This window comes from Oryza glaberrima, chromosome 8, assembly GCF_000147395.1.
Source record: "Oryza glaberrima chromosome 8, OglaRS2, whole genome shotgun sequence".
Classification (NCBI taxonomy): domain Eukaryota; kingdom Viridiplantae; phylum Streptophyta; class Magnoliopsida; order Poales; family Poaceae; genus Oryza; species Oryza glaberrima.
In genome coordinates, this window is record NC_068333.1 from 12991989 (window position 1) to 13012030 (window position 20042).

Genomic DNA, 20042 nt, shown 5'->3' on the forward strand with positions numbered 1-20042 from the left:
CTACCATTAGGAACAAATAACCAAATCTAACAAAATCTGTTTTAACTAATATTGTAAATAAAATAGATTGGAAAATTTAGTACATGGAAATGATGCCTTCACTATGCCATTCATTATTGTCAAGATATGACAACCAAAATCTAACACTGTAATGTATTGTCAACAAGACTAACAGTTGATGACAATAGCAGATATGAAGTTTATGATTTCTAAAAGAAATAAGATGTCAGCCACAGTAATAATTTTGATTTGCTATTATCTAAATTTTTTATTTGCTACAGTAAACGAAAGGTAAGGGGAAATAGTAAAATACTTACTGCAGAGTGTATGGTGAGATTTAAGACACTTCTTTTATGCTTGTCAGCAGAAAGAATCAATCAGAGCTGAAGATAGACGTGGTAACATATTTTTATTTATTACGAAAAAGGACAAATATGGTCAGTTTTTAAGCAAATTGTTCAAACAGTAGGCAAAAATTGCAACATCACCATGCAAATCACAGAACGATGTCATAACATAAGCAATTTCCAACTTACAAAAGCTTGTGTTGTGTTCTTTCTTAGTAGGAAAACATATGTACAAGCATGGGAACTTAGTTCCAAGATATATATACTTGGCTCTACAACTAAAGAGGCAATCTTCTACACAAAAGAAGCCTACAATTGTGTCTGTGTCTCTTCCTGTTATTGTGTATTATGTACATTGACTGAAACCAAAACTGCAAATTCACCTACCAAAAGGGGCTACTTTTCTTTCCTGTAAGTTAAAATGATTAAACTAGTTTACTTACATTCCATTAACAATCAAAATCTGCAAGAACCAGAAGCATTTACACTGATTTTTCAGATGATTCCTCCATGTTTGTTGAATTGAGTGAGAAGTCATCGAGGAAATTGCTGCCCGAGTCAACCTGAAATTCTTTGAACATTGTCATGACCTGGATCATGGTAGGCCTGCGGTTAGGCTGGTCATCCAAGCAGCGGCAAGCAATCTTCAGATACTGATAGAGCTCCAATTCACCAGATGTCGTGGCCATCAATGTAGGATCATATATTTCACTGCATCTGTCCTCCTCCACCATCTGCTTCACCCAGCCAACAAGATTACTGTCACCAAATTCAGTTGGGTCAATCGGTTTCTTCCCTGTGAGGAGCTCCAAGAGCACAACTCCATAGCTGTACACATCGCCCTTGGTTGTGCACCGGAAATCCTGGCAGTACTCAGGTGGCACATATCCAGGTGTTCCTGAAAGCATGCTCACAGTGAGATGTGAATCGAGCGCGTTCATGAGTCTCGCCATCCCAAAGTCTGACACATAGGCATCAAAGTTTCCATCAAGCAACACATTGCTGGACTTCATGTCCCGGTGTATGATATGTGGAACACAGCTGTGGTGGAGGAATGCTAGCCCCCTGGCCGAGCCTATTGCGATCTTTTTCCTTGTTGCCCAATTGAGATCCATATTAGCCTCACCCTTGTCATGTAGGACGAAATCTAAGCTGCCATTCTTCATATACTCGTAAACAAGGAGCCGCTCATCACCAATCTTGCAGTAACCTAGCAATGGAACAAGGTTGCGATGCTTGATCTTGCCAATGGTCTCCATCTCTGCGGTGAACTCCCGGTCACCCTGGCCTGTGAAATGCATCAGCTTCTTGACAGCCACAATGTAACCATCCTTGAGTTTGGCCTTGTAAACCTCACCAAACCCTCCTGACCCAATGAGTGTCTCCGCACAAAAGCCATTGGTGGCCTGATGTAGGTCAGAGAAGGTGAGCTTCCTCAATGGATTCTCAAATATGGCCATATTGATGCTCAATGGCTCACCGATACCTGAAAGCTTCCAGCTTGATTTGCTGGATCCTGGGAGGCTCTCAGAGCAACCAGCTTGTATCTCTTTTGTTTTGTTTTTGTGGAACTTCCATAGCTTGTAGTGAATAATCAGCAAGGAGAACAGTATGAGCACTGAGAGTGTCACTGCAAGGAACACGCTTTGTCGAGCAAAATTCCTATGCCCATAAGAAGTTTGGGGCAGACCACCTGCGCCTGAATTATGCACACAAGGATTCAAGGGAATACCACAGAGTCAAGAGTTGTTCTCATACCGGGATGCTGGAAATGTGATGAGCTGCCCTGATGTTGGGATTTCACCAGTGAGGTTGTTGTTGGAGACATCAAAATCTGCAAGGAAATGCAGACACCCAAACCCTGGAGGGATGACACCAGTGAGGTGGTTGTGTGAGAGATCAAGTGCACCAATCCCCTTGAGCCCAGTGAATGCATCTGGAATTGCACCGGTAAGTTCATTGTGACCCAAGTTAAGGACCTCAAGATATGTCATGTTCCCGAAGCTCGCTGGAATTGTACCGGTCAAGCTGTTATATGAAAGATCAAGGAAGATCATGCTCCCATTGTTTCTGAAAGTGTATACAGTTATGCCAGTGTATATCCTTGTGGAGGAGCACAAGTGCACAGCCGGGAAATTGGCAAGGCGGTCTGACCGAATGTCTAGGAATTCAAACAGAACACCAGCACCAGGGCAGATGTTGCCAGCCTCATTACGGAGGAAAGCAAACTGCTTGCCAGAGACAATTGCTCCGGTGATGAGCCCTGCCTGTGCTGCTAGCTGTGGTGGTATTGTGCCGGTTAACTCATTGCTGTTGAGGTCAAGCCAGATGAGGTTGCTGCAGCTGCCAAGCTCTGCTGGAACCTTGCCAGAGAGTGAATTCTTGTTAAATTCTTGTTAAGCTGCAAAATGGCAAGATTCTGGAGGTTGCCGAATCCTGAGGGAATACTCCCAGTCAGGTTGTTGCCGGCAAGTGATAACCAAATGAGATTCACACACCTGGTAATGGACTCAGGGATGTTTCCAGTGAAGCTGTTGTAGCTTATCACCAATGTCTCCAATGCCGTGCTATTGAAGCAGAACTTGTCTGGTATCTCACCGGAGAGATTGTTTGCCCATAAGACCAAATCAACAAGCTTCGGAAGAAACAATATTTCTGGTGGAATCTGACCAACCAGCAGGTTGAAGCTAAGGTCAATAGACTCAAGGTTGACACAATTGCTCAGTGATGATGGCACTGTTCCATTAATGTAATTGTTTGGCAGGAGAAGTTTCCGAAGTGACGGCAATGATGAGCACAGATCCGGCATGATTTCGCCGTCAAACTCATTGGATCCAAGATCAATGACTTCAAGCAGAGGGCACCTGGAAGCAAGTGCAGGCAGTGGATTTGCCCCTGTAATATTGTTGAACGGCAGCCGCAACACACGAAGAGAAGAAATGTTGGTGATGACAGTTTCGACGAAGTCCCCAGAGAGCTGGTTGTTGCCAAGATCAAGCACCTGAAGAAACCTACATTGTCCAAAACTTGCAGGCAAGCTGCCAATCAGCTGGTTGCTTGACAAGTCTAGCTCAACCAGCGTTTTGCACAAGATGCTCAGCTTATCCGATATTTCTCCAGTGAATCGGTTGCCCGCTAGTGAGAGTCGCCTCAGTGCTTGCAATTCAACCAAGAACGTCGGTATTGGACCAGACAGAAGCTTGTTCCCAGACATGTCAAGTGCCTCCAATCGACGGCAATCGACAAGACTCCGCGGCAACCCTGTGCTACGTAGTCTGTTGTATGACCAATCAAGCAATGTGAGATTTGCACACCCACCAAATTCATAGTCTGAGATGTCCATGGAGAAGTTGTTACCGGCAATGCTCAAGTATGTCAAATTGGCTGGAGCCATGGCCACAAACCTTGGAGGTAGTACACCGGACATGAGGTTCCATGACAAATCAAGAACAGAAACTTCAGTGCAAGGTGCAAGCCCCGGGAGGCTTCCGGTGAACTGGTTGGCCGAGAGGTTGAGGTACTGAATGCCATGGCAGCCGGTCAGGGAGTAGTTCAGCAAGCCGGCATCCGACAACTGGTTCCGCGACATGTCGAGCCTGCGCAGGGACGGTGGGAACGGGTAGCCGCCACCGGTGAGGGAGTTCCTGGACAGGTTGAGGGTCTGGAGGCCGCCGCAGGACGCCAGGAACGCCCGGGGAAGCGTCCCATTGAAGGTGTTCGACGAAATGTCCACCTCCACGAGCGCGCACGGCGCCGCCCGCCGCGGCGAGCCGTGGCGCGAGAGGTCGCCGTCGAAGGCGTTGCCGCGGAGGTCGAGGCGCCGGAGCGCCGAGAGCGCGAGGAGGGCGTCGAGGCGGAGGCGGCCGGAGAGCGACATGCCGCTGAGGTCGAGCGCCCGGACGCGGCCGGCGGCGCACGAGACGCCGGCCCACGCGCACGGCGAGCCGGGGGTGGTGGAGTTGGCCCAGCCCGCGAGCGCGCCGCCCGGGTCGGCTGCCACGGACGCGTCCTTGAACGCGAGCAGCGCCGCGGCCTCGTCCGCCGCGCCGGCAATGGCGCGAGCCAGGTGAAGCAGCACCACCGCCGCCGCCACAAGCAGCAGCACCGCCGGCGCCGGCGCCACCACGCGAACGGCGGCCATGGCTGCTTCTTGATGCTGAACCAGTTGATTTCTTCACATGGTAAAGAAGACTAGGAGCTTCGATTCGAATCAAACTGCAAAAAAAATTAAAAAAAAATCATTCGTGTGCAACAACCTGACATAAACTTCGCACCGAATTCAATCTTAATGAAATTACCCAGTTCAATTCTTCAAGAAAATATCGAAGAAACAATTGGGAGAGAACGCCAAACTCGGCGAAAATTTTAGAGAATAAAAGAAACCTCACAGGCGTCAAAAACACCGAAAGAACTCAAACTAAACGAAATGGCTCCAAAATTGTCCAAGAAATCATAAAAAAAAGTGCTAAGCAAAGCAGCAAAAAAAAAAAAAAACCCGGCAATCTTCCCATCAAGAACACTAACACAAACCCTCGCAAAAAGCAACACCGAAAGTCTTTTGCCGCGAAAAGCAAAATCGGAAACACATCGAGGACAAAGAACATATTACAACGGAGAGAGAAGGCGAGAGAAGCAGATTACCTCTCGTCGGCTCAAGTATCTCGTCGGAATCCAACCCCGCATCGAGAAGGGGTAAAGCGGCATGCAGCAGGTAGAGGCGAAGAGGAAGAAGAAGGCGGCCAAGTAGAATACTGTCCTTAGTATTATTTAACTAAGCGAGCAAGAGCAACCGAAGCAGGAGATAGTATTATACTAGTAGAAAAATTTTGGCAAAGATTTCTTTGGACAAAACAAATGGATTTTGGAAAGACTTCATCTTGGACTAAATTTGGAGCATGACGATGCTGAGCTAGCTTTAGCTATGCTGAGAGGAAGAATGGCGGTGCGAATTGAAGTAGACGCGAAGTAAGGCGGGCGCATCCATCCAAAATTGAGCTGAAATTGCTGGGGCAAATTTAAAGGGGTACAGGTAGCTAGCAACGATGATTCTTTCTTCTGCTTGTAGACTCGCTGTTTTGTGCGGTCAAACTTTGGCTTTTGGCCGACGAACGCGACCACCTTTTCGCCCTGCCCCGACCGCTGCTATAGGGTGTTTTTGGTTGGATGAAAGATGGTGATCCAGGTTTTCAGTGTGTTTAGTAGGCAGTGTTTAGTTCCTTCAAACATTCAAAAATTCCATCACATTAAATATTTTAACACATGGAGCATTAAATATGAATGAAAAAAAAATCAATTAAGACGAATCTTTTGAGCCTAATCGCGCCATGATTTGACAATGTAATGCTACAGTAAATATTTGCTAAGGATAGATTAATTAGGCTTAATAAATTCATCTCGTAGTTTACAAGTGGAATCTGTAATTTATTTTGTTATTAGTCTACATTTAATACTTCAAATGTGTGTCCGTATACTTAAAAAAAATTTTGGTACACAAACTAAACACGGCCTTACATGGTGGGAAATAGGGAAATGATGGGATTAAACGGAAAGAAAATATTTCGCAAAGAAACTGGATGAGTATATCTAGTCAAATTGACTGGATGAGGATATCAACCTTTATTAATCTTGATAGTTAGCAATTAATTAGCAAAATGTATTTTGTTGCTATTTAGTAATTGACTTGTAAAATTAGTGTTGATTAGACCCTGCGTTTTGGCAGCAGGACATTGAGAGGAGATTTGTCTTATCTCCGTGCGCACGTTTCTCGAACTACTAAACGGTACTCCCTCGGTACTCCCTCCATTTCATTTCATGTTATAAGATGTTTTCACTTTAGTCAAAGTCAAACTGTTTTAAGTTTGACCAAGTTTGTAGAAAAAAAGTAGTAACATTTTCAACCAAAAAAATTTATTATGAAAATATATTCAACTATTGATTTGATGAAATTAATTTAGTATTATGAATATTACTATTTTTGTCTATAAACTTGGTCAAACTTGAAATAGTTTGACTTTGACCGAAGTCAAGACGTCTTATAACCTGAAACAGAGAGAGTATGTTTTTTGCAAAAAGAAAATCTATAGGAAAGTATTAATCTATTTTTGAAATTTAAAATAGTTTATACTCAATTAATCAAGTGCTAATAGCTCACCTCGTTTTGCATATCTTCTTAATTTTCTCTTTTCCTCTTAGTCTATTTCATTGTTAATTAGTATATATTATAGTTATATTATTGTTAATTAACATATTTTATTATTGATTAATATGTTATTGTTTTTATTCTATCAATTCTCATCCATCTAACAAAAAAAAATGATGGTCATATTCAACCAACTAAAAAAACAGGATCACCATATCCTTGCAAATATGGATAATCATATTCTATCCAAACCTGAATATGAACCAAACTACATATGAGTCTAATCTCTAAAAAGTGTAGGGGTTCACAGATCCCTTAAGGGGCATTTAAGGGCATAAAAGGTTCAAACAGTTGCTATCAACTCCTTCTGTTCCGAAATAAACCAATTAGGATTTGTTTGGGAAGCTTCTGACAGTTACAGTTTCTCCCCTAAACAGTTCAGCTTTTCATTTAGATTCTAATAAGTTATAATTGTAGAATCCAGAAAAGAACTAGAAGCCAAAAGCTAAGAAACCCAAATTTTCCAGATTATCAGAAGTTAGCTACCACCCAGCTGCTTCTTAGAATATCTTGAGCTCTTTCCAAACAAAGCCCATGACTTGTGTAGATTCGTTGAATGACCTTCCACCCAATCCTAGATTAATTTATTTTGATATGAATGGAGAATATAATTATTTTTACATCATACATCTGTATAATATATGCGGAAAACTTGTGTAGCTATAAATTTCAGTGCTCCGTCTTCCCAATTTTCACCCTTCCATTTTCTTACGTGCACGTTTTACGAAGCGTTAAACAGCTTCTTTAAAAAAATATAGGCAAGTTGTTGCAAAAAAATACATTATAATAAACATTTTTAAGTTTATTTTAGCTAATACTTAATCAATTATGCACAAATGAGGCGTTTCATTTTTCGTATGCGGGGAGAATACTTCTCTCCAGGATGCAGCCTTAGTTATATGGGAACCCTATTGTTTTCCTTTTATTTAGGGCATATCTATGGTTTTCCTTAGGAAAGCTTAACACATATGGTTGATAATTAGTTTTTCTAGTTATGACATTACTAATGATATGTAAAAGTATATATATTTTTCTAAAAAACATCTTTTTCTCAAAAAAAGATAATCCTTTAGTTTGTCAATGTATCAAATATTAATATTTTATTATTTTTCGTGTATTAACTATAACAACATTTTTTTGTGTAGTAGTGAGTTAAAAGTTTGATATTGCCACCTTGCCAAATAAGTACTGAAACTATGTAAAAGTATAACAAAAATTAGTACATCATTTCCCCTTGCCAAATGTTAGCCCTCTACACTAAAGAAAAACACAGAAACTGCAGCTGCATGCGCCTAATTAAATTAGTTGTCTATAGGAGATTCGTATAATTAATGATTTGATCATATAGATAATACATAGTATAAGGGTATATAATGACACACACACAGACACACTATTCTCCCTCTCCTCATTCCCTCTTCTCCACGTCATAAAAAACCATACATGGTATATGCCTTCCACTCAAATTAGTAAGTGACAGACAGTCAATTTATTTATACTTCAATTCAAGACACATGACACTATCCTACTTCAGTTCCTGTACAAACGCCGGTCTCTCTGAAGTCTGACCAGCATGATGCCGCTTCGAGTCTCTTAATGCACAACCTCCGTTTTATCTAACCAAGTGAGCTGATTTCAAGTTTAGAATATGGAGTAACCTACCTCCGTTTTATCTAACCAAGTGAGCTCATTTCAAGTTTAGAACATGGAGTAACCTATGGTTTAGGAATCATCATGCTCCTGTTCCGCTAGTATTAGGTTGAGATGTGATTAATGATTGTTGGTGTAGTAAGACATGTAGGAACCAATGGATTCTAATTCAATCCCAAGCCCTTTTGTAACCAAACTCTGCAGGATTAAAGGTCGTAAGACATGTAAAGTGAACCTCCAAGGTCGATCGAATCGGTCCCAGAGACATTGCCACCTTTCAGGTCTTACGCAGCATTGCACAATTGGATTTTTTTTTTCTTCCATCATCACGATTCGAAGCTTTGCATTATTGATTCTTCACTTGTAATGCCGTCTCACCTCACTAGCGTCACCATCAAAAACAAACCTGACGACCACACCATTATTGCAACGAACAAGAATTGTTTTCCAACAAGACCTGCACAACTCCTACCTATTGCCCTTGACGAACATCACTACAGAACAAAGGCTTATTTCCTCACTGTGATTTAGAATGCTTGTGCAAAGGAAAAGAGAAGAAGAAACCAGGCAACCTTACAAGATTCAAAGCCATCTTGACCACCATCAGAAAATGCTTCCTGCTACAAAGCTTATGAGGGAGCGCCTAGGTAGGAGGCCAGCCGTAGTATGTCACTGAAGACACCTCCTGCGGTCACCTCTGCACCGGCGCCCGGGCCTCGCACGATCAGCGGTTGCTCCTTGTATCTTGACGTCGTGAAGGCGATGATGTTGTCGGAGCCAGATAGCTGCGCGAACGGGTGGTCCTTCTTGTACCTCCGCAGCTCGACCTGACCCTCCTTGTTCACCAAATCCACCACTCCAACATACCGCAAAACCTAAACGAATAGATGGTTTAGACTAGTCCCTTAGATTGGAATCTCGCATGGAGAAGTATATGGTGATGTATTCAGAGCAAATGACAACACGATCAAAATAATGTTTACTGAAAATCAGTAGTTATATAGATGATAATATTAACCCTTCATTTTGACAACATATAATACATATAATAATTTCAGCAGGCTTTCTATCATAAATTTCGAACAATAAGTACTGAACCAACAACTAATATGAAGCCTATTGAAATACAGCATGGTTTGTAATCATGAGGTGATATGAAAATATCAGCAAACAATAACGGTTACTTTGAGACATGGAAACAGATGTACTTACTTCTCCGGCAGCTTCAGCATCTTTACTCTCTCTTGCCCAGTCCTGGTCGAAGGATGGTAACTTTTGCATGTATTCATCAGCTGTTGAACAGGACTGCATAACAGAAATCTAATTAGAGAGTGTTAATATCAAGGTATAGTCGTCAAGAAGGATGCAATCTTACTCTCAATGCCTCCGGCACAAGACTCCTTACAGGAATATCAGAAAGCTCAAGCTTCAATCCAGATTCCCTAGCAAGAATTATTACCTGTTCCAAAAGTAATTGATTGGCAAAAAAAAAAAAACCAATTGAACAAAGAATAAATGTTCTCACAAAACAAGTGTGAAATATTGATGTTCTTCCATATATTGTTTAAATTATAAAAAAAACTGAAAAGGATAGAGAAGATAGCATAGTGAAAAACGAATTCAATATTGTGCACCTATCAATCATGCAAGTCTTTAACTCCTGAGCAAATATTCATGAATTCATCCATCAAATATTCGGTGTATATTCTCTCTCTCAGCTCTCCTTCCTCTTATAATTTCTACTCCAATCATCAGTACCCCAATCATTAACCCCTGAGCAAATCTAGCCTTGGTTTCTGGCCAACTGAGAGGCTGCTTGTATAGCCAAGGCAAGGAGCAGCTAAGGCAGATAAGAGGAAGGAGAGAGAGAGAGAGAGAGAGAGAGAGAGAGAGAGAGAGAGAGATAAGGCACAAAGAGGAGAAAGGAAAAAAGGAGCCTGACAAGGTTTCTATAGCTGTCTTCTGAAGCATGAAGGCACATGAAATTATTTTCCATCTCTTATGTCATGTGTTACTCAAAACCACCAATAGAAGCAGCCTATGTGAAAAGGCACCATTTAGGGTGAAAACTAAGCTCAAGTTACCAAGGTCCATGAGTGAACCCTTTATATCTTGAAAACATAGACAGTCAATTTGTTCCTAGATAAGGAAGTTGTGATAAATTAGGCTCAAGAGGAAACAAAAATATAATTTGTTCCAGTTCAGTACCTACACTGTGGTTCCCTTTTATTTATTTTCAACAGTGTAACCTAAGTGCCATTCAAACAGATATGTACTGCCCCGCAAAAAAAAAAAAAGAAAAAAAAGAAAAGACAGATATACAACTGAAGAGTGTAAAGACTGAGGAGCCTGGTAGAGTAGCCTGAAGCATGAAGGCACATAAAATTATTTTCCATCTCTTATGACATGTGTTACTCAAAACCACCAATAGAAGCAGGTTATGCAGAGTAGTCAATAGGAAGTATAGTTATGTAGGTTGACAAGCCTATGATGGAAGAAGTACCTTTCTGGCTACATCAGTTCCAGACAGATCATCTCTTGGATCAGGTTCAGTGTATCCAGCCTCTTTTGCTTCAGAAACAACATCACTGAAAGTTCTTGTTCCTTCAAAATTGTTGAAAATGTAACTCAATGTTCCACTGCAGTTGAACAATCAGCAGAGCATATTATCAGGCAGCATCACACTAAATTCACTAAATAAAAGTATCTGTTAAGTATCTTACTCCACCCATGCGTTATAATAGCATATGAAAATTGATATGCCACACAATGTAATCATGTGCTCAAACTGACCTGAAGATCCCCTCAATACGCAATATCTTGTCACCTGTTTCCAGGAGACCACGCAGAGTGCTAATGATAGGAAGGCCAGCACCAACAGTTGCTTCATAGAAGTAATGGGTATATGATGCACGTTGTAGAGTCCTAAGTTTCAAATACTGTGCAGCAGGGGAAATAAGTTCATTAGTCAATAAAGGCAACCAATTATATCTAGCACTGTAAATTCAACTGTACTAAAAACTGTGGATGACTCTTCTCACATCCATACAAAGCTGACATGTGTCTAGTTCCATAAATATGTTTAACCATGTTCTACTGAATAAATCAGTCATAATAAATATATGCTCATTTGAAGATCAACTATTTAAAAATAAAAAGGCATATGCATTTATTTGATAGCAAAGCCTGCTGATAGGCAAAAAAATTACCTTGTCCAGTGGCCCTGAATTTGCTTTCTTATTTGGCGTGATGACATGGATTCCCTTCTTTAACCAGTCATAATAGTGGGATGCAACACTTGTGTCTGCTGTGCAGTCCACCAAAACCCTGTTAGGGAATAATTGATTCTCGGACAAATGATCAACAAACTTGTCAAGGTTGGCTGGTTCTGCTTCAGTTTGTAGCTGCTCTTTCCAATGGGCCAAATCTATTCCTCTACAGAAAGAACATAAGAAATATACAGATAAGAACATTGTAGATTAGCATATAAATAGAAAACATCAGTCAGAAATCATGAAAAACCAATCAACTTTTTGGTAGGACAAAGAAACATTCAGCTTTTGTAAATACTTAATACTAATGCTTATCATACAGCAACATCCGCAAACAATCTTGACTACAACCCTTCTGCAATATTCTGTCTGGTCAGGTTTTTAGGGCAACCAATAGAAAGTAAAGCAATTGTCTGACACAAATTTGCATATGCTATCATCAGCCATGACAATTTGACCAAAAGAGTTCATGTACAGAATTTTTTTTTTTGGGGGGTAAAGTTCGTTTTTAACCCTTGAACTTCTGTTGAAGTTCAATTTTCACCGTAAACTATAAAACGAGTTAATTTTCACCCCTAAACTTTCAAAACTGGACAAATTCTACCCTAAGATTTAATATTGTTCAGGGTGAAAAATGAACTTTGATGAAAGTTCGCGGGCCAAAAATAGAGTTTGCCCACTTTTTGAAGCATGGAAGTTTTGAACGAAACAAGAATAGCTACCGAGCTAATAAATCTATTGTGGTGTTCTGCACCAGAGATTTAATTTGGAAAGAAAAGAGGGAAGTGGAGATTCATTTAACATACGTATCACTCAAAACCATTGTCCTCGAACCAGTGATTCCCATGACACGCAGATCAATGTTCATATTTTCCTTAAGAACTGCAGCCTGCAGAGTAATTAAGTATAAGTGTAAAGTGCAATAGGAAAACCCAGTCAAAGAGAAAATAGCACCTTACATATTGCTTTTCTGTGAAAAGATAAATTAACCCAATCAACCGCACACCCTTTTTAGAGATCATACGCAAATCTAATATATTAACAGGCAACTAAGAACAATAGAATATGGAAATGTTTCCTTTGTTATATTTTGCTCATGTATTTCTATCCAACTGAAATTGAACCCGCAGAAAACAACTTACAACCAGAAGATCAGATGTGACAGAAGTACTCTAGAGCTAGAACTAGAAGTTACATTGCCTGTGAGTTTCTGTGGAGGGTACATGCCATTCATTCCCTGATCAAAGAAACTTGCTACAGTGGAACTAAGGTCACCTAGGAATAACAGGTATAGGAGTAAATTGAGCCAAGAACAGATCTGCATACAATCCTGCATATCTAGATTGATCCATCTGGTGGGAGTGGCACCAATAACTGAATGTGGCAACTGACAGTGCAGGAGCTGGATAGTGGAGAATGGAGATGGGAAGGATAGTGGCCAACCAGCCAGAAGATGTGATGGATGTGTCTCATCTACTGATTTATCAGAAATCAGATAGCCACTACTTGAGAGTTGGTGAGTGGCTGCTCCCAGAGTCTTCAAACATGGTGAAAAATATAGAGCAGACTAACGTAACACTAGAAATCTAGAATACTGATAGAGGTGGTCTAAATTAGGCAATTAGCCTTATGGTAAGAGTGACCTAGATAGATATCATGATAATGGAAGTGTAAGTGCATCTTCTTATGTTCTTAGTCCTAGTGAGGTTCCAGTGTTCCACAATAGAAATATAGTTTACTATTCTTTGTGCATTATGATAACAAAAAGGGATATGGAGCATGATATACCTGATCCTTCAGCTGGTTAAGGAGAGTACGACCAATCAACCCAGGTCCAATAATTCCGACAGCAAGTGTGGTTTTGGAGAGGAAGAACCTTGAGTGAGCAGCTCTCAGAGCCCTTACGCAGTCCTCTTGCTTCAATACAACAGTGATGTTGTACTCACTACAACCTTGAGCTATTGCCCTTACATTAATATTTGCCTGGGTCCATCATTAAGTAAATTAGTCTGGTCCCTTGAAAAGACCTCTTGTATGGTTGGCATACAAAACTTAAAATGTGGGATTACCTTTGCAAGTGCATCAAAAAGGGTTGCGCTGACCCCAGGAGTACTTGCCATCTTCAGGCCGACAGCAGCAAGGATGCTACAATTATGAATGACTTCGACCTGAAAATATAAATTCGTATCTAAATAATAAAGTAGGCAGATCAATATCATATCCACATCATGGAGAGATTGTGCAGCATTCACTAAACGTCTAACCATGAAGGAAGCAGACAGAACATATACATCCCTCAATCGAGTTAGTTCCAACCAGCTTCGGTACATTTTAGTACAATAAGGTTTGATATGGTCATATTAGAAGCCTCTTAGGTCGATTTCCAGCCTGTAGCTCTAATTTTTCCTCAGGATGTTGCTTTTAAGGATTTAATGCTTTATATCATGGAAGTTTACACGAAGACCACCTTTCTGGTTGGGCTTAAGTACCAGCACTGCAGCAAGCCAGCCACTCGTATGGCGCACAAGAGTGTCTACCAGACTACCACAGGTGGGACAGCAGCTGGAGCAGCATACAGTTACACACTACAGGGGTTAGATCAGGCTTCTCATCTTGTTCAACATATTAGAAGGCTTGTTATCCTAGTATGTTATTAGATTCAGTTGTTAGCCAAAGATATAACTAAAGGATATTGGCTCATTCTTTCCAAAGAAACAAAGAAGTAATGATACACGCCCTTCTCTAGCATGACTCATACGCAGCCTCAACCCTGACATGGTGGCCCCAGGCTGATGCTGCCCAGGAACTCATCCCCTGGCTTCGCATAAGTGTAATTTTTTTCTTCACCACCAAATTCGAGGGCATAATATCATCATTACATATTTATAGTGTAGAACAGAGAGTATTCTACACAACTGACAGCCCACTAGAGTGCTAAGTTTGTAACATATGTAGAATTTGTTTAGGCAATAACACATCTATGTCAATCAAAACCGCTGAGTTCTCTCAAAGTATTTTTCTCATATTCAAAAGAAAATCAGATACCCATCGAGAACTATTATAACCATCATTTGATTATCATGCAATCCATATCTTGGAAATGGATAGTTCACAATGGAAATAGAACATTTTAATAAACATGAAGAGTGAAAAAAAATATCATAAACACACCTTAGATAGCCTGCCTGCAGATAATGCTTCACGGAACCTGACATGCAAAGCTGCAGAAACTGCAGCAACTTCCTTTTCTGGTACAGCAAAGCATACGGAGTGTTCACTACTAGCCTGCACATGCTTTGAAGTTAGGATGAAGCTTCATCAATCATATGCCATGCTAGAGATGCAAAACACTATCTACCTGCGATATCATGATAACATTAGCTCCAACATCCTTCACAGCACCAAATATGGCACTTGCAGTACCAGGAACACCAGCCATTCCAGTTCTGCACCAAAGATTAATGAGCTGTTATGGCAATACAATCACTAGTAAATCCTAAATGCGCTTATTTATGCTTCTATTATATTAATGTTAACCTTGAAAGGTCAGCAAAGTGTGTAAAATCAAGATTCCAGGCACTAGAAAATTATTTGAGAGTAGAAGACACAATTCTTTGGAACTTGCTAAAGATCATCAAAGTAGCCTGGTGACTGAATTCAGATTATATATGGTTCACATATTGAAGGATCAAAATAAGAAATGTGCTAACTTAGAAAAACTTACCCTTCAACGTTAACAAGAGACAATTTATCTATAGTTGCAAATGCTTTGACGCAAGCCTCCAAATCACCACTTTCATTCGCAGGCTGCTGGCAGATCATGGTACCAGGGGCAGAAATATTGAACATATTTCTTATAACAATTGGAATATTGTATTTCATCACAGGTATGATGGTACGCGGATGTAATACATTTGCCCCAAAATACGACTGCATACAGAAAACAAATCAAGTTATCTACAAGATACTGAAGAAACACAATCCAATAGTTTCTAGTGTATAATAGACTATGGAAATGGTTCTCCTTATATATGACCTGAGTAACTAACAAGCAAGCCTAGTGTAGTTTCATCAGAATCTCACAGACTCATACTACTTAAGTGTTGTTATTATTTGAGGAATAGCCTATCTTGCACCAGGCAACTTCTGTCAAGCTCAGAGGGTTATTTGAATGCCTAAACATGTAGTAGTATGATCATAACACCAATCAAAATGTGTCCAGATATAGTATAGAAATTACCATTTCCCACGCCTCCTGATATGATAAAGTGCTTAATATGACAGCCTCGCTAACTGCAAATCAGATGCTCTTATTATATATGTCTCAAAATGGACACATTATACAAAGAGTAAGGTTACTCAAAATGCAGTGTATGCATAGAGAAATAAAGTCGACATATTTAACTCACTTATGTTTAATTAATGATGGGGAGTAGCTATATTGGTGGCACCATATTTTTCACCAAAAAATAGCATCGTTTTTGCATTGCAAATTATCTACACTTACATTGTAATTACACCGTAAATTTCAAAACTTACACTGTAATTACATTGTAAGATTCAAATTTATATTGTAATTTTTGTAATACACTAAAGAGAATCAGGATTAGAAGTGATTTATTATCTGATTAAAAGAGATCTGAGAGATAGAACCATACATACGTATAGGAGAGAAAAATGTGGTGTGATAATTTTAGCAATCCCATTAATGGTGTACAGAACAGATTTGGCGGATCTGCCATGGGGGTGTCAGGGTCTCTAGCCCCCACTACCGACGTTGCAACCATGGGAGCCCCCATTAAGCTCCCACTAATTTTTTTTTGTCATACATCCATTAGAGGAGGGGGCTATAGTTTTGTATAGTTTGTTCAGCCCCTCCTATTAGTTCTTCCTGGATCCGCCCATACATTTGCAACCCAATAGCCCCATTAAGTATGTGGATGCATAGAGATTCACATATACATACGTGGTTTGCTAGTTTAGTCTTAATTGTGAATTAGCTGTGAAGTACTCTTGTTTATATTAGGATATTAATAGATTACTGGGTGACCTTAGAAACTGTTTGATACTTTTGATCAGTACAAGAATTATGTGCCTCCACTCTAATGATGATAATTACTGATAAAAATGTCAATTTGGTAAAGTTAATAAGTTATATTGACATAGCCTAATGACCCCTCCTGAATATGCAGACTTAGCCACAGAAATATATTATGTTCTTTCAGCAGGCAGTCACACAAACATACTGTTAATTCTTCATGGAGGCATAAGCCTTGACAAAAAAAGATGATGAGATTGAAATGGCATGCACGCATTTTATCTCCATTTCATATTGCATAACACATAAAAAAAACTGGTAGTAAATTTCCAGAATAAGTGTCAAGGCAGTAAGTTGATACAAGATTACCTTTTCTGGGATCTGCACTAAAGACCCCATCAACATCAGTCCAGATAGTGACCTGACCAGCCTTAACAAGTGAACCAATTATGGCTGCAGAGAAATCACTTCCATCTCTTTTCAAGGTTGTAGGAATGTTTTCAGGTGTACTCGCAATAAACCCAGTAGCAATTATTGTCTCAGCTGGCTGTCGAGCGAACCATTTCTCAAGTCGTTTCTCAGATTCCAAATAGTCAGGATCTACTTGGTTGGAACCTGTAGGATTTACAACTAAAACTTCTCGTGTGTCCATCCAACTGCAAGGGGTTCCAGACTGCATAGTGTAAGATATTTTGGTGTAAGTCCATGTTTTTAAAGGTATAAGCTAGGTAATATTTTTATATGAGCAGTGCCTTCTGAATATAGTAGGTGTATTTCCATAGAGATTACTCTAAACTAAATGCAAATGCACAAATTGGTTTTGTTGATAATAACAACATTAAAGAACCAAATGGTTTGGTACAAGTGTAAAACTACACCCAAATATTTAAAATAAGCTCCTATGCACTTATAAAATAGAATATTTATTTCTCATGAATAATAATGTTCAGAAAAGGAGATCGAGCACTGCTAGTTCTATCTCAAAAAAGAAAGGTGCATATAGACTACATTCAGCTGTGGCTTGACCGGATTTCCACAGAAGAAAGGATGATCCAATGAGCAATTATTACTGAAGCTACTGTAGTGTAAGGAGGTTCTATGCATGAATTCTACAGCGAGAGTAATTGCTTTGTGCCATAGAGATGTTACTCAATTTCTTTTAGTGTGTTCATTGTTACCTTCTTTATGGCAAATGACAACAATTGAGCTGACCATATCTCTCCATGTCCAACAACAAAATCTGAGAAAGACTCCGTGGCATGCCCAGCTGCAAAAAGGGAAATGTATCATAACTCAGCTAAGACTATATATCTGCAATCAAACCACACCATTGATACATAATTGTAAATAGTCAGCAGTTAGCACAGAAGTACTAAGGGCCCATGTAAATCCTCTCCATAAGTAGGACAAAATAAAGGACAACCTATTTTGCTGAAAAAGAAAAACATATGACAGAAAGATAAGAAAAATAGGGTGTGATTAACCTATGCAAATTGCACGAAGCATTGCTTTTAGGTTACTGACATCTGCGTGCAACTGAGATAAGAATCTTGCAAGGTCCTCTCCTCCAAGCAGATCCTTTGCTGCTGCCATATGCTTCTCGAAAACTTCATCAAGTGCAGTGATATAAGAATCATCCCTTGATTGAGCCTTATTTACAAGGTTGTACATCATGTCAGTGACTTTAGACATTGCAGACACAACTACCAGTTTCCTCTCAGAAGGGTCGCGAAGGATTATGTCAGCCACATTCTGAATCCTCTGGGAGGTTCCCATGCAGGTCCCACCAAATTTATGCACAGACCACATGTCACCTTTTGGAAGGTGAGCACTAGCTTCAGCTTGCTCAACTGAAACAGCTGAGAAGAAATTCATAAACTTAGATGGCAATATATTAATGATCCACTTCTATCAATACAATGAACGAACTATTTATTCCTATTTTTTGTTATCTTAATGAGACAAAGACAAGCCTTCTTTACCACTTTAGGGGAAGTAAAGCTAAAAGAAAAATGTGATAGTAACAATAACATTGATAGTGGTTAAATTGTATCAAAATCAAAACCTGAGATGCAATACCAAAAATGAGAATAAGTACCCTGCAATAGCTTTAATCAAAGAACAGTTCCAATTGAGTAATGGAATCTAGCCTATGGAATTTCTCCGTCAAAAAAGGGGTGAAAATTATACCACAATCTAGACTAGACTAAAAGTGAACTGGGAGAAAGGAACAAATTCAACATAGTGAAACAATGGCCATGAAAGATGATAGATAATATTACCAGCAGCTGGCTTGAGCATATTCTTCGAAACATCCCCATAAAGTCCTCCTGGAAGGTCGCTGGCCCTGAATAAAGCAAAAGTAGAAAAAAAAAGAGGAAGGATTGATTCATTCACTGAAATTTCACATTGCCTGATGGTTACCAAAGATGATATAGAAATAATAATTTTATTGAATGCAGAACTGATAGAGTAGAAATTGACTAGAGAAGAAGACCGTTAGGTTGCTATATTTTGATAAGAAGACAGTTATCTGATAGGAATACGTTAACATTCCGTAAGGAGTATAACTGCTCAACAGCTTTCGATAGAACATACATGATGCACCAAATATGCATTTCCCCAAATTCCCTTTAGAAATAATACTGCACCACGCTATCAATCACAGCTAAGCGAAATGCACAACAACGAAAAGAAAAAAACCCTCATGTCTGTGACCCAACGCCAACTCACAACATGACAATTTCAGTCAAGAAGGGATTCAATCCATGCACAGAAAACCGTTCACGATGAAGAACACCAACCTCAGAGAGCTCCAAAACGACCATGCCTGAGTCTTCTCACATCGCCACCGCTGCGGATTCACACCTCTGCATATATAAATAATCACCAGTCAGGAAACCAACAAACCGCATCACCAGAGGGGAGAAAATCGACAAACTGGAAAAAAAAAACCACGGTCAAGGAAATGAAATCGCGCATCCTCGACACGAACAAATCCACCCAAAAAAAACAAATAAAAAAAACTCTGGGGATTCGCCCAGGGTAAACCAACGAGGAGAAACCGACGAGACGTCTGCAGGGGACGCGAGAGGCGCGCGAGATGGGAGGAGAGGGGACGACCTGTGGGAGGGGGCGGCGGCGGGGCGAGGGCGGCGGCGGGGACGGGCCGCGGCGAAGGCGGCGGCGGGGTGCGGGCTCGCGACGGCGAGGCTCCACATGGTGGCAGCCAGCGCAGCCGCAATGGGTGGGATTAGACTGATGAGCGTGACAGCGAGCTCCAAAACCCTGCTTTAACCCTATTTGCATTTTTTCCGTTTTACCCCCTCCTACTTTTTGTTTTTTAATATCTGTGTTTATTTAAACGTAACAAACAAATAACTACTTCATCTGTTTCACAATGTAAGTTATTCTAACATTTTCTACATTTATATTGATGTTAATGAATCTAGACATATTGATGTTAATGATGTCTAGATTCATTAACATCAATATGAATGTGGAAAATGTTAGAATAACTTACACTGTGTAACGGA

The 20042-nt window shown here is 40.2% G+C and overlaps 2 protein-coding genes across 2 annotated transcripts; both read right to left on the reverse strand.

Annotated features, from left to right (window-relative positions):
• Positions 1-532: 532 nt before the first annotated feature.
• LOC127782957 (brassinosteroid LRR receptor kinase BRL3-like) lies at positions 533-5367 on the reverse strand. The gene is given in 3 exon segments (XM_052310251.1): positions 533-2734; positions 2737-4562; positions 4989-5367. Coding segments are annotated over 2 exon segments (3657 nt in total). The 5' UTR covers positions 4489-4562; positions 4989-5367; the 3' UTR covers positions 533-829.
• Positions 5368-8591: 3224 nt separating this feature from the next.
• Positions 8592-19753, reverse strand: LOC127782053 (bifunctional aspartokinase/homoserine dehydrogenase 1, chloroplastic). Its single transcript, XM_052309122.1, has 19 exons — positions 19630-19753; positions 19311-19376; positions 18789-18853; positions 17991-18365; positions 17685-17773; positions 16876-17179; positions 15709-15761; positions 15193-15398; positions 14827-14914; positions 14640-14753; positions 13538-13636; positions 13257-13451; positions 12275-12357; positions 11406-11631; positions 10990-11135; positions 10700-10835; positions 9572-9655; positions 9409-9501; positions 8592-9071 (listed from the first exon to the last, which is right to left on the reverse strand). Exons 1-19 carry the CDS (start codon positions 19725-19727, stop codon positions 8826-8828), a joined length of 2766 nt encoding a protein of 921 aa, XP_052165082.1. The 5' UTR covers positions 19728-19753; the 3' UTR covers positions 8592-8825.
• Between the last annotated feature and the right edge of the window lie 289 nt (positions 19754-20042).